This window comes from Anguilla rostrata, chromosome 3 (genome assembly GCF_018555375.3).
Source record: "Anguilla rostrata isolate EN2019 chromosome 3, ASM1855537v3, whole genome shotgun sequence".
In the NCBI taxonomy this organism is placed as follows: domain Eukaryota; kingdom Metazoa; phylum Chordata; class Actinopteri; order Anguilliformes; family Anguillidae; genus Anguilla; species Anguilla rostrata.
The window spans coordinates 30,606,667-30,633,111 of record NC_057935.1 but is presented as its reverse complement, the minus strand read 5'-3'; the positions used below and the strand labels follow the sequence as shown (position 1 = coordinate 30,633,111).

The following is a 26,445-nucleotide window of genomic DNA, read 5'->3' as shown; positions in this document are numbered from 1 at the left end:
TTGTACCATTTATAATACTAGCTTAGATTACTTTATATTCATAATTTTGTAAGAAATAAAGTGCCACAAATGCAATGGTCAAGGCAAAAAATCTAAAATGAATTTGCTCCTTTTTTAGTTCGCAATGAAATACTGGGAGATTGCGGGTTAAAGTATACATGTCCTGGATCAAAAACTTCTTGACCACAAGTTCATAAAATCTAAGGGTGGATATGTAGAACTACTAAAGATCTATGAAGCAAAAACTAAGCAGTGTACCCAGCATCTCCAAATCTACCCACAATGTCTAAATTATTAACACTGGTCTAAAATAGCTAAGGGTCCAGAAACAAATCCAAAATCTCTCCAAAAAAGGAATATAATGCTTTTTGTCCATTGTAAAGCATATGAGCCCCTTATGAAGGTTTAAGATGAAACATAGATATAATTTAAACATAATGCAAACATATAGTCACACAATGCTGCACAGTACCTAAATGTGTAATAATTAACTCTTGTATGTAGCCTATTTCTATACTCTGTACACTCCTATGTTTTCTTGTATGGGAATGGGACGATATAAAAACATTTTTCAGCCGTCCACCACGTTTTGGCAATGTTTCAACACTCTCCTCATCACTGTTGTATGCGTCACAAAAACCATTACATTGCAGTAATACATAGCAATGATGAAATCGTATCTATGTTCAGTAGAAGGAGACAGAGACAGTAAATCAATGACAGTTATATCCGCTTCTGTTTTGCTCCAGAAAACGATGTCAGATAGGTCTATCAGCAAACATATGGCTTAGCTATGCCCAGAAGTCCTCAACAATAATGGTATTTTCCAAGGAATTACGAAAAATCAAAACGTTTCGTTAGGTGCAACGTCTTTTAATGCTACCATATAGAGCGAATGCCATGGTAAGAAAATGTTCGGTTACGCTAGCCTATAAAACGCTATTCCAAAAGCAAAATTAGACATGTTATACATCGTTAGAAAGCTTATACTCTCACCTACTGATTGAGCGTCCGCCATTTTAGCAACCTCACACAGTAAACAAACATAGGCTACTACCACACGGCTTTATTTATGGATGGTGGCTTGACCGAAACAAAGTGACAATAGCCAACGAAATCAAACATGCTAATTAAACTGCACCCCATCACGCCTCCAAAACCCGGCTGTAAGAATCACTAAAACAAGCCGACTTTGCTGACAAATTATAAGTATTTAGTGACCCTAAAAATGTTGTTTATTCTATTGAGTGACTTCTTCAACACTTTAACTTTCGTAATATGAAAAAAAGGAAAACAGTAAAAAAAAATTTAAAAAACCTTTTTTGCCTCCTAGCACGATTTCAAGATTTGCGACTTGCGGACCTTTTCACCAGCACCCGTCACACATGTACTTATGACACTATCAATTAAAGACTGATGCCAAAGAACTCTCTCCTGTCATATCCAGCCTGTTGGTTCAATTCATGCTCACAGCCAGCTATGAAACCAGGCCCAGGGACAAACACAAATGACAAATGAACCAATTAAAAGCAGGGGCCAGTGGGAAAGGTTGTGTCTCTACCTCTACAAACCACTCCCTCATTGCCCATCTTCCACCCTGGTCTCAAGACTCATCTCTTCAGACTATACCTGGACTAACTATCACCACTCTGCGGGGTACTCCCAATGTGGGATCATCTGGGATTATTTTTATCACTTAAATCCCCCTCTTTCATGCTACGCATGTACCTCCTGTGCCACTTTCATGTTACATGTACCTCCATCCAGCACTTATATTGTACTTTGTAGCATTATTTTGATGATGTTGCTTGTCATGCCTCCTAGTTTGACTTAGCATAGGTTAGGTCAGAGAGTAATGTTTAATGTGTGAACTGAACGTAATGTGTTAATCGCTATGAATGTTACAAAATGAGCATGTACTTTATTGGACCTGTATTTTGTAGTTGTTCCAATTACCTTTGGGATGCACTTATTGTACGTCACGTTGGATAAAAGGGTCTGCCAAATAAATGTAATGTAATGTACCTGAAGTAGCCTGGAGCAGAACAACAAGGCCTGTGGGGCGCTCATCAGTTGAGGGTCCGCTCTGGCCACATATCACACAGTCGTAGAGCACTTCTGACTCCAGCACCTCTGAGGCACCCAGATCCATGGCCATATCAGTGTCGGGTGACTCTGTCCAACACAAACCATAACATCAGTCAGCATTATGATACAGACTAAAATTCAAGCATTCAACATACTTCAGAAGCAGCGTCTGCTCAGGCTTGTATTACCCTCATTATTGCAGATAATTTTGACCTGTCATCAACTTGTCTTTTGGTTGTTTGGGACCAAAGTAAAGTGCCCCCCCCCACCCCCCAAGAAAAAACGAGTAGGAATTAAAGTCATAGTCATTTATTTTAATTTTACATGCTCACTGGCATTTTCATATTATTGCATCATATCCATTTTTTAAAATATCAAATAAACAATAAAAACAGAAGCATTTAAAGTTTGCTTAATTACAAAAAAGAAACCAACATTGGAAGAATCAGTCCAATGGCATGATAAAATATTTTCCTTGTTAAATTGACAATGAACCTGGCCAAATTCCTTTTCCCCACCCATTGTTAAATTGGAAAACAAAAACATACAGAAGGTAATGTACCCATTAATGGAGGGTACTGCCAGAAATGGGCAATCAATGAAAATGCAAACAGGTGTGTTCCGTTTGCAGTTCTTTAAAAAAGGGGGGACGCTGCAAGAACAATTATATTTGGAGAACAGTGAGATTCAGCAAAATGACTCATCATGGTTTCTACAGTGTACATAGGAGTTGTCAAATTTATATTTGATATCTGAATATATTTAAAATTGGAACAAACATTTGAATTGTTAAAATTCTCCCTGGGAGAGAGATGCGGCAGTACTGGGGAACATCGTTGTCTGTCGCATGGAAAGAGAGAAAGTGCACCCACACAAATATAAAATAAAATAAACGCCATCTTCACCCTTCCCCCTCACGGGTTCCAGGCAAAAACAATTAGCTAAAACTACAAACTAACATAACAAAGACAAAAGAAAGCAAAACTAAGCGGAAACTTTCCAGTTCACCACTCGTAGCTGGCCAGATTTTCACCTGGTCAGCTCCTCCCACTTTTCAGTGTGCGGTTCACTTTTCCCAGTCTTATTAAAAGAAACAAAACAAAATGAAACAAAACTCAAATAAAGAAACTCGCTCTCGGTGTTAGCTCCCGGCCTCGGCCCCAAACTGTGGAGAGCAGCACACCTTTCAGCACCTGGGCTGATTAGCAAACGCAGCCCAGGTGCGTATGCTCTCTCCACCAGTCGGCACAACTGAGACCAATCCGCTTCTCCGGTGGACTGAATGCTACAGAAAGTTTGCTGGCAACATCCACTCAAATTACAGCAAGAAATTACAGATGATCTTTGGAAGTAAAATCTTCGAAAGTATCTTATAAAAGCAGTTTGATACAATCGTAAATAATATATAAACAGGAAAAAAATCAAACTGTGCAAATATTTAAAAGTGATTCTGCACCTATTTAACACGTTTTATGGTGTGGCAATCTTAGACCTCACATCCACAGGGTTAGGGAAGGTATTGTTCTGTCTTTGATTGATAAAGTGCTGGAAAATATTAGCTATCTGCCATCAGCTAATTACAGAATAGTGATTGGAATAACAATACTACGCCAAGGTTTGTAAAAAAACAAAAGTACCGCAAGAAGCACTCACAAATTTTAGCTATGCTTCTAGAGCTAGTTTGGCCTAATGTTAGTCTAACCAAAGGCCATAAAGAGAGAAAGCCGTGCCCCTTCCATTTTGTATGGAGGTGAATATTTCAAGATATTTTCAAGAAACAGGAGTATTGCTGTCATTGTTACACAATCTAATGTTTATAATGAATCATTTTAATCATTCAAAATTATAAGCTGACACGCAATGGTGGTTGTATTATGATCTCGAACATTTCCATCTAGCATTGATGGCATTTTGCCTGTACAGAAAACAAATTTTTACCATCAGAATGTATCTGCCTGGAGCTGCTGGCTATCAAATGCCTGTCTCTTTGTCGTGATTTAAAACTATTGCAATGTCTGGGTTAGGCTACCAGCAATGCGTGCATGTCAGTCAAAATTGCATTTAAGGTTGGGCACTAAAGCAATTTCAACATAGGCTAACCTTGGATATCCATCCTGCCTACAATATGGTACAAGATGATAGTTTATTCTGTCAATATAGCCAAACTGTAACATTCTGGGGCTGCAAAATAGGCTTAGTTTTCACTGTGGGCATTTCCATCATGATTTCACATTATTTTGGCGTGCAAAGCTGGTCCATGGAAAGCCTGATAGCAGTGGGACCTACAGATATCCAACTGCCTGGACTATCAAAGACGTCCGATGGAATAACAAAAATCTACAAGCATGTATCATGTCTGAAAATTGACGGAATTCATTAATACTTGTTTAAAGTGACCTGCGAATGGTAAGTGTTAGCTAGCGTTAAAGTTTGCGGTCACCCTTAATGCACAGCCAGTGGTGGTGGGTTGGCTCATTTAAGTGACAGGTGAAAGCCTATGGTGACAGCTTACTAGGTTAGCAGCAGCTCTACGGGACACTTATAAACAAATTTGTCAAAAAAAAAAGAAACATCTTTGCGCATCTGTGATTGACTGACCATCAGTGTAGTTGATGGTAATCCTTGTGCTACAGTGTAGTCGATGGTAACAGTGTACATGTTTTACAATGGTTGTGCGTGCAGGCAGGCTAGTATAGAAACTTGAGTATCGTTTGCCAGAATGTGACCCTTGTTGATGAGGGAACCTGTAGTAGAGAGTATTTTTAAAAGTTGTGTGTATTTTAGGCATTTTATGACATTACAGAAGTTTAAAGGGAGCAAAATATATATTTTCTGTGTTGTGGAAAACAAGTTGCAGTCAGGGCAGAGAGGGGGGGGTTGCTATAGCAACTAGAGAGAGAGCCTAGTGTGTGTCCTGCATAGAGAAGGCTGAAGAGGGCCCCAACCGTGACTCAGCAAAAATGGAGGGCTCAACTTAACTCAGTGAAATAAGACCACAAAGATTATAAACATGTATTTGATCTGCACCAGGAGAGTGCTAAATATTGTGAGCATATTTTTGATGTATATTAGAAAAGTTGCTTAAATATATATTTTGATGTGTGTATTTTTGACATGTGTTAGGATAGTTGCTGTTATAAACATGTTGTTTTTAACTTGTATTAGAAGACTGTTAAGTGAGTGATAACTTTCTGTGACGCAAATTAATGTACAATTTGACACATGACGTGACGTAGATAGATAAGGAGAGTATAAAAACTGGCGCTGTAGATTACTCAGTGTCGTGTGTGTGGATTGGAGGCAGCCAATGCATTGCAGAACGCGACCCTGGCGACGAGTGGACTTAGAAGCCGTAGGTAGCTAGTCTTAAAGCAAACGCCAAGCTAAAGGTAGCCATCTGAGGCGAGCCCAAGACGCGGACGGTAGCCAGCCCCGACGCAAACAAAGAAAGTCAACGCCAGCTGCACATTTTATCAAGGCAACCTTCAGAGACAGGGGTCCGTGGGGTAGGACTGATCATCTTACTTCTTGACTTTCCCTGTAAAACCACCTCTCGAATAACTATTTAAGTGGGTAGCTCCCCTGAGAGGACATTAACTCTGACAGACTAAAACAACAAAGTCTATATGCCTTATTAATAAGTATATACTAGAGTTAGGTCATAGAGTTAAACTTTGTGGGTGTGTCGTAATAATACAATATAGAGTTAAAGTGTGTGCATGGTAATAAAGCTGGAGTTAAGCGTGTGTGGTATTATAATACTGGATAAGCATATATTGTATTTATAGAGTTAAGTGCATTGTAATAGTAGCTAATATACTAGACTAATATACCTAGTTTAAGTGTGTGTGCATTGTAACCTTTACTTAGAAGCATAAGCCCGACTATAGTCATGTTAAGATTAGCTAATAAAACATCTTAGTGAAGTGTGAGCAATTAAAGTTACTCTCTTGGTGTTCAATTACTCTCAAGCCTCATCACCACAATCCAAAAGAACCGTTATATTGAAATGTTGTGTGTTTATTGGGTTATAATAACAATAATGTTGCAGTAAATTATAACTTTAAATTAAACAGCATTTTCGGTATAAAACAGAACCCATGGCAGAAAAAACATCTGGGTTGGCCTACAAAAAGACATCATCACTGTAACACTCTATTTCCTCATTATTGAGGGAGAGTCGGAGGGCTGAACAGCCACTAACCGTTGCTGAAATTTGGCTGACTTAGTTCTGGGACAAACCTTGTGCAAGTTAGCGTTTTTTTTTTCATTTTAATCGGAAAAATTAAGTAGCTTGAGGCGTATATTAGCGTGGAGGGGAGTCAAAAAAAGACACATCGCTTGTGTTGAAAGTGCTCCAAGGATCGTCAAAGTAAGGAGAAATTTTTACGACATTACACTAGCCACCTAGGCCGACAAGGGGTCCTGGATGCCAAGAGCTGTGTTGCTGAAGGGATACAGCATTTTAGGTTACAAAGAGATTTGGTAGTCTTGTTTGAACTCTTGAATCCATTAAATTATGCCACAGATTGATCACCTGGTGGCGCTGTAGTGCATGTGCCAAAAATGTTATATTCAGGAGCCCAGTCCCCATGCCCGTTTGTCCTAGAGTCAAATTTGGGGTACAGGTCCCTCTCCTCATTTGCCTCAAAGATCCATAAATTCCACCATATTGTATTTTCTGCCATTTTGAATCTTTTCAAAACCATTCTCTTCTCCTCCCCCCGTGTTAAAAACCATGTTCAATTTCAGAGAAAATATCAAGAAGAAATGTCAACTTGTTTGGCAACTGATCAGACATGATCTTTTTTTTTTTTATCTGTTGATGTCACTGAAGCTATTCTGTATCAAACCCATACCAACTCAAAACTCAAAAGTCAGGAATGTAAAAAAATGTTAAAGCAGCATCTGACCCCTGGAGAAATAAGCAAATATTTAAATATTATAGTCCTTACATGACTTTCCTAAATATTGTGGCTTAAAATAACTGCATAAAAAAAATTTTTTTTTTAAAAATACAGGCAGTCTGTGCCACTTTCTTCACAAAACCACCCACCAGACAATAGAGAACAACATGTGTGAAGCTTTTCAACAATTGAATGACCAGTGCTTTCATAAGAATTTCCCAATAAAGTGCTATCAATACTAATTTCATACATATACAATCACACAAAATGCATTCATTGCAATTGTGATGAAGTTGATAAAGCCTTTAGGGTGAGGATGAATAATTGTGTATGTTGTAGTTATGGAAATGATAGGCATAAAACATGGTGGAGATAACGCCACTGACATATTTCCGAGTTTTGACTAAAACAGAGACATTGAATAAACTGAATACAATAGCTACATGGCAACTGCATGAAATATAAGCGATTTGTGTGTGTGCGGTCCCAGCAAGCCACCAAAGATGCACGTTCTCCGTGGAATGGTTTAGAGGAGAGCGACAGTGCATAGGCTATATAAAAGCACACTCACAGAGAAATGTGCTGAATGACCAAAGTAATTACATTTATTACACTTTGTATTTCTTTAAAACTCTTAGAGACCTAGGGTGATTTTGACATTTTTTCAATATCCTCAGTTTTGAGCAGATCAGACAGGCTTAACTATATATGACTTAGTTGGTAGGCCCATTTGGTATTTGAGAAAAAAATCATTTTCGCTTGCTAAAAAATGCATTTATTTGACTATATCTCTTAAATCAAGAATGTCAGCTCATGTATATAACCTTACATTACAGGAATACATTGTATGAAGTAGCAATATTGTAATGCTGTGGCTGTGAATGTGGACTGTGGGACTGAGTGTCACGATACGGGGGTTAGGACCCAGGCGCAGAGTGGGAAAAAAACACGAAACTCAAAAATGTAGATTCAAATAAAGACTTTACTAACAAAACAAAACATAACAAACAAAAGGCCACGAGGGGCAATTCCAAAAGAAAAATAAAAAAAACCAGGAAACACGTAAAGGAACTCAAAACACTCAAAGCGTAGCAGACACAGGGAACAGAAACAGCACGGGCAGAACACAGACAGGACAGAACACAGACAGGTCCAAAAGCAGGCAGGAACACAGTCAGAAAAACAAATGAAACACAAGCAGGACAAAAGCAGGCAGATACATATGGTCAGAAACAAACACAAGGAACCAGCACCCGAGTCAAGGGGACAAAGAACTTAAATAGACAAGACACAGGTGAACTCAATACATAATCAAACGAGAGGGAAGGGAAAATGAGAGGCAGGTGGGGACGATGATTAAATAAGGAGACAATAATGGAAAACAATAATACAATTAACACAGGGGAAACAGAAATACAAAAACTGAGAAGTGCCGCCAATTGGCGGCCCACACAGGAAAAATAGAAACAAAAAGACAGAACCATGACATGAGGGCGGGGAAGGAAATGTGTTGTTGGGGATTTTTGAGGGAGATGTCGCTGTAGTGGTAGTGGCTATTAGTTCTGTGGGAGGGTCACTTTGAGATTGGGGACTGTGTTGCAGGGAGGAAGTTTTAGGGGACAAACCAGGGAGTTTTGGAGGGAATGAGACTGTAACAGGGTTCCTGCAGGTTTCAACAAGTTAAATTTAAGACTTTTTAAGACCATTTTAAGACCACTTTGAATAGAATTTAATACCTATTTCACGCCCATACTGGCAAAAAAGTATGAAGGAAAATTACTATGAAAGAAGAAAACCCACAAAACGATGTGGGTCGAGGCATATCCGCTAAAGTCTAACCAAGCTGAGGATGTAGCATAATGCATTGTGGAATTTTTCTATAGGACTGGAGCTCTTAAAATAATTCTCAATGACTAAGGAGGGGAATTTGGGAATAAGGAGCTGTCCTATCATCCTACTAATTAAATAAAGAAACTTTGACAAGTTGGACTCCATAAAGTTTTATAAGCACACGAATATAGAATTCTTTCTTAAAATAAGAAAGCCTACTTAGTTCACTTTTGAACAAGTATAGGCCTACACATCAGGAAAATATACTTAAGATTATACTTCTTTGCAACATTTAGTACACCAAGTATTCTCAAGCAGGCTGCAGAATTTATTCTAAAATGCTTAACCGGTAGTAAGACACTAGTGCTCAGTGGATGTTTAAGTTACTTCTGAGTTTTATAAACTAAAACGTGAACCAGTTAAATCATAAAGTTGTCAAAATCAGACTAGTTGGCCTGTATTTAAAGTTAACGAATAGCCTACAGTTTTTATTTTATTTTAAGGGAGTGGTTTTATGGTTTTAAACACTCCACGCTATGATGACACTATACACAGATTGACGAGCATTTTTATATTTTTGTGCATGGTAGGTTTGATCTAAATTCAGTTACAGAATATAGTGCTTTTTTCAAAAAAAAGTAGGCTATTTCTCGATTCAATTGTGTCGCCGTGTTAACACACTTGATGGTCCCGAAGCAGGGTCGAACACGGAAGAGATAGCAGGCGTTTGTTGTTGGTTTTTCACTTGGGTCTGTGTTTCTCTGACTGACCATGCGATTCTAAAGCCTTTACCCCCAATGTACCTAGTTTAACTTTTCTTACATAAGGTGCAGCGGGCTTCAAAAACGTTCCCCTCCACTTCTCCATAGTTCCCCATAAAGTTACAAAAGTAAAGATTTCAAGATGTATGATCGCGACACGCTAGCAGAATTTCTCTTTACCTCAGGCTCTGACTGACCCTAGCTCAAGCTTGGTTGCTAGGCGCAGTTGCTAGCTGGGTGTTCTCTGCTAAGTTCTCAACGGGGGCTGCAAAGTTAGCGGTTATTGGTTCCATGTTGATTTATTTCCATACAAATTGTTAGCGGCGGGTGGGGGGGGTGGACTGATAGGCTATTAAACGTGATACAGAGAAGTTATCGCAACATAGAAGTAACTTCCTAATCCAATCAATTTTTAAGACTTTTAAAAAAATCATATTTAAGACCTTTTAAGACTTTTTAAGGCCTAAAATTCTGATTATTAAATTTAAGACTTTTTAAGATCCCAAGGGAACCCAGTAACAGGAAGGTCAGTCTGTAGCAGGCAGGGGACCAGGGATTGCCATTCTCCGTGAAGCTCATAAACTCCAGTAGTTACTCTCCAGGCATCGATTTGTTTTCAGAGTACCACGGAAGAAGATATCATTGCTATTTAATTTCAATTTTGGTCCGCAAGGTTTTACGTCACAGTGCGCTTAACTGCATAAACGAGCACACCCGCGTATGAACCGACTGTTATTGACTCAAACCATAGAGCATAACCAGGAACTGGAGAGACATGAGGAGTTAGAAGTTGCAGAAACCAATATCAAATACCAAATCTCGATTTCCCCATAGACTGTAATGGAGAAACTCCTGTTTCTATCAAACTAAGGTGTTTACAGTCACATTTTCAACCCAGTTATATCCAAAATACATATAAGAATAAGAATCAATGCGTGATTTTTCTTGACATGATTCGGTAACGAATTTATAGCCAAGTTGATTTATTCAACGCTAGACTCTGGTTGGTCAATATATGACTCACCATATCACTCTGATTTGTGGAAAGCATTCAACTGATGAATAGCCTACAAGGAACAGGACCGTGAAGTACTTTGAACTTCCATGGTTACTGAACTGCGTATGGATCACAGAACCATGGGGAGCGAGCCAGCACTAGTCAGTGCCAGGGGACCAGGGATTGCCATTCTCGGTGAAGCTCATAAACTCCAGTGGTTACTCAAGGTATTGCAGTTTAGTAAGCCTCTGGTGCCAAAAAGAAAATTTCCCCAATGAAGACCATTCAAAACTAATTTACCCTGGCCAAATTAAATAATTCTGGACAGAACTTTTTAGGTCTAAAATTTCTTCACACTGATTACGACCCAGGCACCGATTTTTGTTTTGAGTCCCACAGAAGGATTTTATATTTCATTCCAATTTGGTCCGCATTGTTTTACGTCACAGTGCTCATAACTGCTTAGAGCATGAATGAGTATGAGACTGTTGTTGACTCATCGATGCAGAAAAGGGTTGAATTCAGAGTTGCTTGCACAGAACCAATATATCAGAATACACAGAGTATTAAACCATGGCCTAAAATAACACAAATCCACCGCCATTATTGTTTTGATTATATTGTTATTTTGATATATTAATAATAGTAATGTTACCTGCCATAATTTTCTTGTGTCCATTGTTCCTGGTGATGACTCGTGACAAATAAATAAACACTTAGTAGCTAATAAAATTAACACAACACATGAACATAAATCATAGGTGCACAATCCAACACAATCCGACACCACCGTGGCTGTGAGACACCGCTGCTATAGTACACCCGTACAGAATGCAACATAACAGTATAGGCCACAAGGGGCCTATTAACAAGCCAAACAAGTTATAATACACATGCAAAGAAAGCATACAAGTGCACACAGTAAAATACAGTCAATTAATTAACCGTCAACACATAGGCCCACACAGCTACTAAACATTAAAAATTGGAGGAAAGTGTTACTCCTTGCAGCCATGCGCTTGATGAATTCATCTGCGATTACATTCAGGTTCCTACTTCGTGACACACTCTTGTGACAGTTCAATACAGCAACATGGTTCAGTCTTGCTTGCCCCATTGTGGACCACAGATAAGTTTTAAGATGCCGCAGGCCTGAAAATGACCTTTCTGAACTGCAGGATGTTACAGGGACAGTCAGTGCGCATTTCACTAGTTTGGTGATCTCTGGCAACATGGTTCTAAAGTGCTCTCCCTGATTACCTTTCAGGAAGTCCACTACATTTTGAAAAGTAACTAGGCAAACTCCTCGTCCGTCACATATCATGATGCAATGTCAGCCTCACTTCATCCAAATCATCCCCATGGAACTGCACGATGCTTTTGCAGTCACCCTTTCCGGTCACAAAATCCTCAACATCTTGCATGTGTTTGAATGCAGAAGGACTAAATCTGCAATCCAGGGATGTTGATGTTGTATCCATGATCTCAAAGTATTGCTGTCGGTACAATGCTCCTGGTGTCGAAATCTGTGTGGCGGCTCACCTCCATCTTCCAGTCGACGGGGAATTTTTCTTGGTCTTGGCACAGTTGGGCTCTCCAAGTTCAGGTCATGTGCTGCTGTGGTAGTGTTTCTTGGAATCCTTCTTCACAAAGCCACGTTATGTCTTCTCTGAGCATGTCAACCATCTGTCTAGCTTTCTGTAGGTGCAACTGGCTCTTTTGGAGTGCAATATTGAATGTTTCCATGTGCAAGAAGAATTTCAGCATGAGTTTCAATGAGAAAAAAGTGCTAAATTTCTGCAGGAGCAAAAGCAGACCGTTGGCTTTACCTCCTGCGTCACCTTTGTCGTTTAAACACAGGTCCTCGAGAAATCCCATTAGCGCGCTCTAGTTGGAAGCAATGGATTGTAACGAGGCCGTTTTCACGGTCCAGCGCGTTGGGCACAGAGCAGAGGTGGGTAGAGTAGCTAAAACCTGTACTCAAGTAAAAGTATTGTTACTTTAAAATAATAATGATTATCTGATTATCCGCTTCTGTTTTTCTCCAGAAAACGATGTCATCTGGGTCTATCAGCAAACATACGGCTTAGCTATGCCCAGAAGTCCTCAATAATAATAGTATTTCCCAAGAAATTACGAATAATCCTTGACCACGTTCCGTGCTGCGTCTTTTACTCTACCACAGAGTAAATGCATAAGTGAATGTGATGATAAGAAAATGTTCGGTTACGCTGACCTAAAAAAAGCTATTCCAAAAGCAAAATTAGACATGCTATATATCGTTAGAAAGCTTATACTCTCACCTACTGAATAAATTAATTGTCAATCAAGCCAGACTGTACTAAAAAGGGTGACAACGCCGTAAACAACGCGTGTGGTATTACGCACAGCTATTTTGGAAGATACCGAGGCATCACAAATGCCCGTATATTTCACAAACGGATTGTCCAAGACAATAAATGACCACTCAGTCAAATAGTTAGCTATCCACAGCCAAAACTAACCTACAACTTACCGCCACATATTTTCTCAAGTTCGAAGTTGAGTTCTTGTAGGCTGAAATGTCCACATTTCTAGGCAGACAAAGAAGGCAGCGCATAATGTGACTACTTTTTTTGGTAGTCTGTAAGTAAAACGTAGTTTGAACGTGAGGCCAGGGGTGTTCTGCCTCCTACGAATCACCCGCAGTTGTTTCAGCCATTGTTGTCGCCCACTCATCCTTCTGTGTGCTGTAACTGGCTACGTTTGATTGGTGAAACGGAGTCATGTGGGGCTATGACAGAGCCAAAGCAAAGACCAGTCAGCCTCTTTGGCTGAAGTCTCTCTGAGAGAATGAAACGAACAGAACGTGCATTGAATAAAAAATGGGTAAAAAATAAAAGTAACGAGCGGAATGTAGCCGAATATAACGGAGTAAAAGTAACATTTTTTCTTCACAAATATACTTGAGTAAAAGTGAAAAGTATGTTGCATTAAAACTACTCTTACAAGTACAATTTATTCAAAAAGTTACTTAAGTAAATGTAACGGAGTAAATATAATGCGTTACTACCCACCTCTGGCACAGAGGTCTCAAAGACGGTGCTTCTTTGCCTTGAAACTCTTGGAACCAAGTGAGGCACTTTGGTGAATTTCTGATCAGTGTTATCATGTCACAAATAAGTTCCATGAAGTTGCGACATGCGGGAATGTTTTGGGCAACATCATGCACAACCAAATTCACAATATGTGCGGTGCAATGGATGTACAGTGCTCGGGGCTCCTGTTCCTGCACGCCAGCCTGTAACAGATGCCAGAAACATTTGACGCGCCGTCGTAGCACTGTCCTCTACATTTACCGATTGGCAGTGAGAATCTCATCAGAACGTCTTTTAACAGCTGAAAAAGTGTGTCTGTTGTTGTTTTTGATGTCTCATAAAATCCAACAGAAAGTTCATCTGGCTCCAGATTTTCAGTCACAAAATGGAAGCAGATAGACACCTGCTCTTTGACCGTAATGTCGGCTGTCTCGTCCATAATCACAGAGAAAAACTCACCAGACTTTATTTCTTCAATTAGCGTTCTCAGCACATCATAGGCCATAATTTCAGTCATCTCGTTTAGGATATCATGAGATAGCCACTTGCTCTCCTTACAAGCCAGCCATGACTGTAACTCTGGGATATCTTGAGCACGCAAGTTTAGCAACTGGGTCAAATTGGACTCCTCCTCTGTTTTTCCTTGAATGGCCAATCCCTGACACGAAAGATATTGGATAGAGGACAGAATACCCAACAAAGCTATTCTCGCATCGCCATCTGCTTTTGTTTACCGGCAACATTAACACCCACATCAGCAGCGGCAACAATGCTAACAGTAGCTCTATGCAGATTTGACTTTTCGTGAAATCGGAATCGTTCTAGTGCTTTAGCCCAGCTGGAAAAGCCATCTCGCACAAAAGCTTTCAAAGATTCTTGATCGTGTGTTATGGATGGAAGCGGGGCACCCATGTTTTTAGCTGTGGTGAAAACCTCACAAAATACCTTGTTTTTTGTGGCTTCATAGACTAGCTTGATAAGTCCATCGCTTCTTTTGTCCATCTTCGCTGCTGCGGTTGTCGTTATCTTTATTACTGTTGTTACTAGTTGACTGGGCACTGCTGGAGGCACTGGTGGAACTGGAAGTCGCAATGGTGGAAATCGTTATATTGCTTGATGTTTTTGGTTGTTTAATCACAAATTTGTCCATTTTGTTGGGCTAGGTGAAGGCTAGCTAATGAGTTGCCAGCCAGCCTTTCTCTACACATTAGCGGTTAATCTGACATCGCTTTCAATTGGACAGTGCGTCTAATGTTAGTGGGCTATGCCATGCAGCATATGCTGGGTGGAGTTTGCTATCAAATCAATGTAAATTTGGCCCCAACTCTACGCTGGCGCATATACAGTAGGCCTATCAAGTGCATTTTTCCCATGGGTGCTCGACCTTCCATGGGTGCTTCCGTGCCCGAGCACCCATGCCGTGATTCTTCACCTTTAGGTACCCAGTGCGCACACTCCGGTGCCAACAGCTGATAGTCAAACATGGCTGCGTCCATGAATTGGCTTCATGCGCCTTTGAGCATCTCCCATAGGAATCCATGGAACCGGTAAACAGAAACTGTCTCCAGTTCTTGTATATCTCGATGGTAGCAGGGCAGGCCACATGGGGTTAATGTTAGAAGCGACATCTCAACCTGTAAGCCGGTTTTGGCAGGGAATAAAAGTTAGCCGGTTGGCTGTTTAAGAGAAACAGTTCCATTGCCTCATTACTTGACCGACTAGCTGCACCGCACACTACAGTATCATACAGTCATTTCAACAGAACATACCATTGCTTTATAATGGGTAAATATATCAGCAGAGTACCTGGCAGAAATATGTTCAGAAAACTGAAATGGTAAAATAAAAACATTTTCTCTTATTTTAATGATGCTGCAAACAATTAAAAAAATAATCATGTTTAACAATAATAAATTATAAATTAGCGTGACATATAACTATATGATAAAAACAAAAACTATTCAAGTACTAATTTTTTGTCATAAACTGAACGATTTGTCCACAAGTAATTGAAACAGCTTTCAGTCTGCTTCAAAAGTCAAAATGATACGAAATCGCAATGTACCAAACAGTTCAAATGAGCTGCCAAAATTACACTGTGTAATGTGATATTGACTGACACGCCCCCAGCAGCGGCTCCTCTCCCTTTCGGTGCACGGAGACTCACACAATTACCAAACCGCTCAAGCGCATTAAATTATATGCCGAAAATACAATTTCACCACTGCTGCAACACACCGTGTGCTGGCCAAAAAATAGTGCCCTCGGTGTTCCTACAACCAAACTATGAGTTTCAGCTTCATTAATGCACAGCACACTAAAATGATGCTAAATACAGAGTTTCTAAGTGCCACCATTGTCATGTAGGTCGTCCATTTAACAAGTCTCCAGTCTCATCTGCAACTATACCCCCCAACTATGACACACTGGAAAATAGTGTCTAGGAGTTCATAAAAATATTCTTTCACCACCAAACATTTGTATTCATAAAGTGGAATTGTTAACGAACACTTGGCATAAGCATGTAAGCAGAGTGTAGTGGTTCGTAGAAGCCTGCTTTGTTAGAATTCATACCACTCACAATGAAATTGGGTGATTTTTGTGCTATTGTGCTATTCTCTAATGCAGGGATTTCACATGCAGCAGTGTAAGGAGTCATAGGTGGCTCAGTCATGTGTCATATTTGATGCACCAACTTACTGTGAAGCCCGAACATTGCCAACATTTTCTGATGGAGGAATATTATTTTATTGTAATCTTATTGTACATAATTTGGGGTATTAGTATCTACATGGGCTATACTTCCATGGGAAATACTCATTCAAATTTTACTGCATGCTGATACGTGCTAGATGAAAGTAAAACTTCCCTTGCAGTGATCATAAATATAATTTGTAAAATTTCGTCCCATCCGCAATGCAACATAGAGTAAGGAAAAACTTGCAATACTGAATGATTACATATTTAGGTACAGTTGAGGCCAAAAGTTTACATATACCTAGGTTAAAGACAATCAAACTCAATTTTTCACAACTCCACACATTTTTTATTACCGTACAATTCCTGTGTTTAGTCAATTAGGGTATCTACTTTATTTCCATAAGAGATCATTTCAAAATAATAGCAAAGAGACAGATTTATTTCAGATTTTATGTACAATTTTCAGTGGGTCAAAAGTTTACATACACTTTGTTACTATTTGGTGGTCTTGCCTATTAATTGCTTAACTTGAATCAAACACTTGGGGTAGCCTTCCACAAGCTTCTCACAATAATTTGCTCGAATGTTTGTCCATTCCTCCTGACAGAACTGGTGTAACTCAGTCAGGTTCGAGGGCCACCTTGTTCACCCAGTTGTGACCAAGTTTTAACTTTATAGCTGATGTCTTGAGGCGTTGCTTCAGTATTTCTCAATAATCCTCATACCTCATGATGCCATCTATTTTCTGAAGTGCACCAGTCAGTTTTCCAGAGAAACACCCCCACAACATGATGCTGCCACCCCTATGCTTCACAGTTGGGACAGTGTTCTTAGGATTAAAAGCCTCACCCTTTTTCCTCCACACATGGCGGTGATCATTATGGCTAAACAGTTCGGTTTTTGTTTCATCTGAACAGAGAACACTCCTCAAAAAGGCTAGGTCTTTGTCCTGGTGATCACCTGCAAACTTTATTCTGACCTTTTTTTTTGACTGTCTTGGAGTAGGGGGCTTCTTTTTTGCGCGACAGCCTTTTAGGCCATGGCGATGTAGGATTCTCTTAATGGTGGATGTAGATACTTTGGTACCTGATGCCTTCAACTCCTTCACCAGTTCCTTTGTTGTTGTCTTGGGGTTCAGTTGAACCTTTCGGACCAAAGTTCGTTCAGCCCTGGGAGGTAATTTGTGCCTCCTTCCTGATCGATGCAGTGTCTGTGTGGTCCTAAGATATTTATATTTGCATACGATTGTTTGTACAGATGCTTGTAGTACCTTCAGTTGTTTGTAAATTGCTCCCAAGGAGGAACCGGACTTGTGGAGGTCCGCAATCTTTTTTTCTGAGGTCTCGGCTGAGTTGCTTGGATTTCCCCATTAACTCCCAATTAACTCCTAATTATGACAATTGACCAATCAGAAGCTTCTAAATTTCTCAATTTCTGGATTCTTCCAGACTGTTTAAAGAGACAGTCAACTTGGTGTATGTAAACTTTTGACCCACTGGAATTCTGATATGGTGAATTAAATTAAATCTGTCTGCCATCGACTCTTTTAAAATTATCTCTGATGTGAAAAAAGTAGATGCCCTAATTGACTTTCCAAAATAAATTTATGGTAACGTAATGTGAGTTGTAAAAAAACTGAGTTTGAATATATTTAGGCTAGGTGTATGTAAACTTTTGGCCTCAACTGTATGTGTACCACAGCATGTCACAATGTGTTTGCATTATTTTTCCATGTGATATCAATATTTCATCTTAAACCATCATAAGCAGCAAATCTATTTGCCCTATGCCATTTTATTAATTTTTGGAGAGGTTTTGGATAGGTTTTTGGACCCCTAGATATCTTAGTCTCCTATACTGATGAAAAGATATTAATTCCCACTTGAAAATTATGCAAAAGTGAGTTTCATGAGCCAAAACTGGAATTCACTTAAGTTCACGGAATTAACCAGGGTTGATTTTTGCATTAAATTTCTCTACCTCTAAAGAGCCCTAAATCGGCCCTGAAAAAAGTATGAGTGTGTGAGTGAATGTGTGTGCCCTGTGATGGACTGGCAAACTGTGGTGGAAATAAAGTGCCACTAATGCAATTATCTTAGCGACAATTCCAAAATGAAGTTCTCCTTCAGTTTGAAATGAAACACAGAGAGATCACATTGCATATATAGCAGGGAAAACTATACATCATCATAAACTCCTTGACCACAAGTATGCAAAATATGAGGGTGATATGCAGAACTTCTAAACATCTATGAAGCAAAAAGTAAGCAGTATATCCTTCGAGTCTCCAAATCTATCTAAAATATGTAAATTGTACATATGTTCTAAATCCTAACATAATCATATATGTCACTACAAATCAACTGTCTTAACTCATGAAACTCACTTTTGCATCATTTTCAATAGAGAAATACTATCTTTTCATGAGTATAGGGGTTAAAAAACCTATCCAAATGCTTTTTGTCCATTATAAAGCATACTAATTTGCCCCTTTATTATGGTTAATGATGAAACATTGATATCACTAGGGCTGCCACGATTAGTCGATGTAATCGATGACGTCGACGCTGAAAATGCGTCAACATCAATATTTTAACCTGACGCATCGTTTTTTTTATTTTTATGAATTTACCTTTTTGATTTCAAAAACGCTTCAATTCATTATAACAAATGTTTTTCTTTAATATCACTACATAATTGCTACGTAACGTCAGTCGTTTTTGGCTCTGTCACAACAAATTTCATCCACCTTACAAATTTAATCTCCCCTATTCACTTCCAGGGTTATGTTGTGCCGTTACATTGTGCCGATTGGTCAGATCTCTCTGTCCGAAGATTCAAATTCAAATGAGCTTTATTGGCATAACGTATATATATATATACATATTGTAAAAACATGAGTACAACAAACAATAAACATATGAACAGAATACAAATTTGTGTGTGTGTATGTGTGTGGTATTTCTGTATCTTAGCTTGTGTAATGGCGTGTGTAAATTAGGTGAAACAGTGAGTACAATAATTAATATTTAAAAAATCTCTCTCTCTAGTAAGTTTCATAGATTGCTAGCTAGCTAGCACGAGAGATATATATATAGCCAGCGAGACAGATCAATAGCTAGCTGGAAGAGTTTCGCTTAGACTTTCATAAAAGCTTCTCTTGCTAGCTAGCCAGCTAGCTAGCGATCGCTCACTGTCGTTAGCAATCAGCAGAGAACACTTGGAAACCATGCATGCAAGGCAGTCAAGCTGATGCTAACTTATGCATTAAGGGAACGTAACCGGAAACGTAACCCTGGAAGTGAATAGGGGGATGATATTTGTAGGGGGATAAAATTTGTTGTGACAGCTCCAGTCATTGGTCGGCTCCAGTCAACGCTACAGTTTTTTTAAAAATCATGGCGGCTGCAGCAGGGTCCGACTTGGTGGGGAAGAGGTTCAGAGGTTTCAAAAATAGCTGTGCGTAATACCACATGCGTTGTTTACGGCGTTGTCGCCCTTTTTAGTACAGTCTGGCTTGATTGACAATTAATTTATTCAGTAGGTGAAAGTATAAGCTTTCTAACGATGTATAACTAATTTTGCTTTTGGAATAGCGTTTTATAGGTCAGCGTAACCGAAAATTTTCTTATCATCGCATTCACTTACGCATTCCCTCTGTGGTAGCAGTAAAAAGACGATGCACCTAACAAAACATTGTCAACGATTTTTCGTAATTTCTTGGAAAATACTATTATTATTGAGGACTTCTGGGCATAGCTAAGCAATATGTTTGCTGATAGACATAACTGACATCCTTTTCTCGAGCAAAACAGAAGCGGATAGAACAGTCATTGATTTAGCCTGCTGTCTCTATCTACTGAACACAGATAAAATTTCATCATTGCTATGTAAGTATTACTGCTCAAAATATTTTGGTTATATACGTTATTTTTGAAATTGAGTGTTATATAATGTGGATTGAGTATTATAAAATGTGGATATTTCACACTGTAATGTAAGCGTTAGTAGTGAAAAGTTTCCAAGAAAAGAGCTAGCCTACTGTAAGTCCAGAACATGTGGACATGTTGACATTCTGACATTACAACACACATGTCTAACAGACATTTGATTCCAATATTTGAGTTGGACTTTGAGCTGGACACCATTGTCTCTTACACTCTAAACATGTTACACTTTGTTTAATATGCAGACCTAATTTCTTTACTTTGATAAGGGGTTTAATAGAAACGTGGATTTATTTTGGAGTTGCACTACTGACTTAAATAATAAGCCCTCTTTTTTATTTTGTTAAATTTTTTATCATGTTGGAGTTGCCAGTTTAAACCTACAGTTTTGCACTTTAATATGTAAACCTTTGTTTACATTTTGTTTTGTGCTGCATTATACAATGACACATACAATTTATTGTTGTCAACATAAAATGAACTTAAATTAAACGGTCAATTTGATTTTCTTGGAAGAAAATTAATCGTTTAGATTAATCGACTAATTGGTAAAATAGTTGATAGATTAATCGATAGAAAAATAGTTGTTAGTGGCAGCCCTAGATATCACATTGAAAAATAATGCAAAAACAATGTGCCATGCTGTGGTACACATACCTAAATATGTAATCATTCACACTTGTATGTTTTCTGTACTCTACAGTATGTAATCTTTTGCCGCATGAGGATGGGATGACATGTTACTATTATGATCACTCCAAGGTAAATTGTATGTTCATCTATCACATGTCAGCATACAGTAAATTTGAATGAGTATTTTCCTTGCCATTTCCATTCCATACTAACAGCCAGGGATTCACAGTAAATTGGTGCATAACACATGATTGAGCCACCTATGAATGCTTACACTACAGCATTTGAAATCCCCACATTAGAGAATATAGCAAACCTCTTGAAAATCACACTATTTCATTGTGAGTGGTATGAATTTTAACAAACCAGGCCACTGCAAGCCTCTACAAGCCAATACAGTATGCTCACACTGTACAGTGTACGCGAACAATGCCGCGATACAAACACTGAAGGTTGCTCCCTGATACATATGTGTTCAGCATTTTTAGCAACGATTAATAGCTGCCTTTTACGACCAATGCAAATCTAAAAATATTAAAAAATATTACACAAGTAAATAGAAATGTTACAAGAAGTAATACATACATGTTCATATATATCCTAGCTAGAATAAATGCTTCCTGTTCTTCTGACTTCCTCCCAGAAAATTAGCTTTAGCCATGCTGATGAGTTGGAAACATTTGTAAAAGTTTCCTCAAAAAGCGAAGGAGAAAAACTATTACACCTCAACAAATGTTTGTATACTACTGTGCACTGCTACAGCAGAATATACGCAGTGCTGAAGCAACCACTCATGCAGATACACGGGGCTCTCACGCTTTGCAATAAAATTCAAATGAACCATGCCATATGTCATTTAAAAGCTGAACTGTCCTCTAAATGATGAAAGAGGTATGAATCAAACTATAAAGATCAGAACAGAGTTACACCAGCATAAATCGCAAGTGAGGTTTTGAATGTTGCCTTTACCCCCGCTTTCTATTTGCGTGTTTATTTCTGAAATGGATTGTTCAAGTCAATAAATGACCACTATATATTGAAAGGGCTATCTTTACATGTATAGTTATTCCATATTTAGTCACAGTTATTGATAGCAGAATGACATGGTATAATTCCATAAAAATAGCTCTTGTTTATTTCGCTATTCAGTGAGCAGCATTTTTCACCACTGTATTGGCATCCCTTCACGCTATTGTTGGCATTATCTGTTGCTATCACAGAATATGTTTTTTTTTTAATTTTTTTTTATGAACTCCCAGATGGAACGCTGTTGTTCAGCATGTCATGCTTGGGGGGTATATATGGAGGAATATTTCGGATAAAATTAAATAAATAAATAAATCATGAAATGTGAGCATAAATAATTAAATTTGGCACGAAATGCATTTATTTAATCATTTATTTATTTCAATGATGCTACATGCGACATGAAATAAGGCTTGAAATTAAAACCGTCACTTTCACCTATCAAAGTTGGGTGGGCGGGCTCTAGCGAGTACACAAAACACAGGAGGCTTAGTGATAGGTTGAGTATTTCTGAGAGACCCGCCTCTAGTGGCTACAGTCTACAGCAATCCAGCGATGAGCGATAGGATTCCCAAGGCAAGCAAAATGCAGTAGAACACTATGTTGTGCCAGCGGGCGGTCAGGACAAGCAGAAAAGTTGCCCACAATTACACCGCGACGCAGCTAATTTGATTCAAGAGGCACTGAATTCCTCGCAGGTCTCTGCAGAAACAACTCCAGAATCATCTTTTGTAAATGTACCATCTATTCACTCTACTACTCCTGAGGTGCGTTCAAATTCAGCGAACAAGGCAAACGTTTGCAGCCTATTTCAAACTTTTTTTCCATTAGCTTTGTGTTTGTGTTCATCACGAACGTTCGCCTCTGTTCGCTGAATTTGAACACACCTCTGGCCAAGGTAATTTCAGTGTGCCAAGCTATCTTTTTCAGGCATCATCCTTATGCTAGCTCAGCCTGATGTTCCCGCGCCCTATGTTCCTTCCTTCCTTGCTACACATCAGAAATTCAAATGTGTTGCTTTTTTTATTCAACAGCACAGGTAGCACGGTTACATTACATTACATTACAGCCATTTGGCAGACACTCTTATCCAGAACAACGTACTACAAAGTGTATAACCATAACCAGGAACAAGTGTGTCGAAAACCCTAGAGAGAAGTACCGTTCCAAATGCAGGGAACAACCGCATAGTTTAACTTGGTTGTTAGCACCATATGGGGGCTCCAACCATAGTCATATATACGTATATATGTTTAGGGCTCCAACAGCACACCTCCAGCGCATGAACAATCGAATCATGTCGATGCACCAATAAAAAAACAGTAATCGCTAGAGCCCGCCCTCCCAACTTTGATGGGTGAAAGTGGCGGTTTGAATTTCAAGCCTTATTTCATGTCACACGTAGCGTCATTGAAATAAATAAAGAAATAAATACATACGTACATTTCGTGCCACAATTCATTATTTATGCTCACATTTCATGATGTATTTATTAATTTAATTTTGTCCGAAATATTCCTCAATAGGTATAGTTGCAGACGAGCCTGTGGGGAGGAGGTGCCTGTTAAATAGATGACAATGGTGGCACTTAGAAACTTTGCATTTAGCATCATTGCAGTGGATCATGAACTAATAAATATAAAACACCGTTTGTTGTTTCCACTCATAGCTTGGTAGCAGCAGCAAGTAGGATGGTAAGATGAAAAAGCTCAGGGCCAAGTTGCATGAAATAATTTAGAAAACATTGGGTAGCACTGCTTTGAAATAGAGCTTGTTTAATTTGTGAGCTAAGGTTGCCAAATGGCCTCATTTTGATGTCAATACTTTTAATGGCAGACCTAGGGTTTGCAAGCTTTCATGAACGACTTATAAACAGTGCTTTGTATGCATAACTTGGCAGTTTTGAACGTTGAAATCATTTTTTGTTGAGATAATTTCTTTTTGTACTCTTATGAGTAACTGATAATAATAATGCGTGTACATGTATGAACCATAAGATCATTAAGTCTAGTGAGAGACATGCATACACATGCATTCTAGCTTTAAGAAACACATAGGCATGGATTCAATCATGGATTACAAATAAATGAAAATGTCATGTTTTTAAATGTATGTCGGCAGATAATTTATACGCCGAGCTCATGTTAATTAAAAAATGTGGCATTTGCAAGGTTAAGGTAGATTAAAAAGTAGTTAAAACTAGAAACACCACAGGGGTCAATTTGACCGTTGTCACTACGAAAATCTAAAAATCTGCTGTCATGAAATCCATATGGCTGCTGTTTTGTGGCTTTTCCTCAACATACGTATTGAACAATCTGATATAATTTGAATATCAATATTGCATAAGGAAATTAAGTTATAAAAACTTAACTTAAATGGCCACAAATCAACCATCATTTATCTTGCCTGTATGCTTGATCATGTTGAATACTGCGTGTTGTTGTCGCAAAAGGACTCCAATAGTACCCAGCTGCAGCGCTGCAACTGAACCAATTCACAACCAAGCGGCCAAAACCAGACTTCGTTTTTGAAGCTCATTTCCTGGTCTTATTGTTCCTGGTTGCTCACTAGCGCCACTACGGTTGGCTCCAGTATAGGTGTTTTCATATCCGGTTTCCATGTAAGTCTACGGTACAAATGCGGTCAAAATACAAAGTCAATAATTTTTTCTCATGAGTACAAATAGTCACAATATGTGTATTTTATTCGTCTTATGACTGTCCATGGTTCGATTGCATGATTTATTGTGTCATTTGGGCACTGTTATAATATTTGTTGTGGACCAATGAGGTACAGTTTGCGTCACTTCCTGATTACTGCAGAAGACTAAGCTACAGTAGGGGCTACAGTCTATGGTCACTGGGGTGGGAGGTGGCGCCTCTTGGCCTTGACATTGTGGCTCCGACCACGGTCCACCTGTGCGAAGTCAGAAAATGCAGGCATCCCATTTCGTAGTGATTTCATTATGGCGTGTGCTATTTACAGCTGCAGTAGACGACCATAAAATAATCATCCTCTGAAGTTTTTCGGTAGGCGAGTCATTTTTACTATTTCCTTTAGCCTACTTAACCAAATAACTAGTTGGCAGAAAGCGTAATCAGCTTGCTATATTTGGTAGTCCAGTAGCCTATGTTAAAACTTCGCAACTTCGGCTACCAAGCTATTTGACTAGCTAGCTAACCCAAACCGGCAAATATTCAATCTGTCAAACGTGTTTGACGGCTTGTCAGTCGTGTACATTCCGTAAATGTCTATCTGGGCCATGCTTCACGCATGTGACAAAGCTACTATAATCCCAATTTTGGGATAAACATTGCAAAATGTTCAGTTTCACGAAGCGAATTAAGAGTCTTAAGGTTTATTTGCTGAATAACATACAACACACGATGAAATCACACACACTGAATTTAACGAAATTAACCATCTTTGTAAGACTGGCATTTAGAAAGGAACATGTTTTTAACATTTAAGAGACCGACAAGATCATTTAAGACAGTGGTTCTCAGAATCGGTCCTGGGGGCTCCTTGCGTATATTGGCTTTTCTCCATTGGTTTTGATGATTTACAAGAAAAAAAAACAGCCCAATAATAATTATAAATTCAATGTACATTATTTTTGTCTTCATGCACCAGGTGGAAAACTTGCTGTACAAAGTGCATTGTCATATTTACACGCCTGCAGATCAGTTATTAAAATACTTGGTAGATTTGTTAATCACCACTGACAGTGTTAATTTTTATTCGGTAGAAAGTGACTTGCGAACGATCGGTCAGCTAGCGTCACCCAGCAAGTGAACACCACAAACGGCGATGGAGTAGCTAGTAGCAGTTACTGGGTCATTGACTGACTGTGGCGAAAACCTACGACGATACCTTGCTCGGTTAACAGCAGGTCTACCAGACAGTTATATGAAAATTAGCCTGGTCAAATCACCAGTAGCCTACACATCTCTGATTGATTGACCATCAGTGTAGTCAATGTTCTTCCCCTGTGGTTCATATTGCTAATGCGTGAGCTAACCACGGATAGCCTACCTAGCTCACTGGCAAGCTGATATGCTAGCTAAGCATATTCGTTTTGCTGAGAAACATAAGTTGAAGATAACTGAACATAATTGTATTATTAATGTCATACATATAACGTGATTACATGACACAGTACAGTCACGGATGGAAATTAAACTCTGTAAACATTTGATAATGTATTTTAAAACATAACGGTAGACAGTCAGCTAGCCTCAAGTTCGTTCTGCAATCGTTCGTTCAGGTTGATGGGCTTTTCCGCACCGGACTGTCAATCACATTGTAAAAATCACAAGACCGCTTAACTCTATGGTTTTGGCTCCAAATCGCCCGCCATTGAGCTTCAAAACGTGCTTTAGAGACCCACGGAGAGGCAATGGGTGACGTCACAGTAGCTTTGTCCATATTTTTTACAGTCTCTGTTCACAACGCATATTTTGATGCTTCATTCAG

The 26,445-nt window shown here is 39.0% G+C and overlaps 1 protein-coding gene and 2 long non-coding RNA genes across 7 annotated transcripts in view; 1 reads left to right on the top strand and 2 right to left on the bottom strand.

The window, feature by feature from the left end:
- Nucleotides 1-26,445, bottom strand: part of ubr3 (ubiquitin protein ligase E3 component n-recognin 3) — a 412,017-nt gene that overhangs the window by 111,194 nt on the left and 274,378 nt on the right. For all 5 annotated transcript variants that reach the window (XM_064329864.1, XM_064329859.1, XM_064329863.1 and 2 more), the window contains one exon: nt 2,026-2,175. In XM_064329864.1, the coding sequence (XP_064185934.1) occupies nt 2,026-2,175 (150 nt within the window). The remainder of the gene's footprint in view (nt 1-2,025; nt 2,176-26,445) is intronic.
- LOC135251996 (uncharacterized) overlaps nt 5,099-26,445 on the top strand; it is a 30,242-nt gene continuing 8,895 nt past the window's right edge. Inside the window, exon 1 of the long non-coding RNA XR_010329240.1 lies at nt 5,099-5,594. This is a non-coding gene — a long non-coding RNA (uncharacterized LOC135251996). The remainder of the gene's footprint in view (nt 5,595-26,445) is intronic.
- LOC135252004 (uncharacterized) lies at nt 7,960-25,339 on the bottom strand. Its single transcript, XR_010329248.1, has 2 exons — nt 24,886-25,339; nt 7,960-24,595 (listed from the first exon to the last, which is right to left on the bottom strand). It is a non-coding gene; the product is annotated as an uncharacterized LOC135252004 (long non-coding RNA).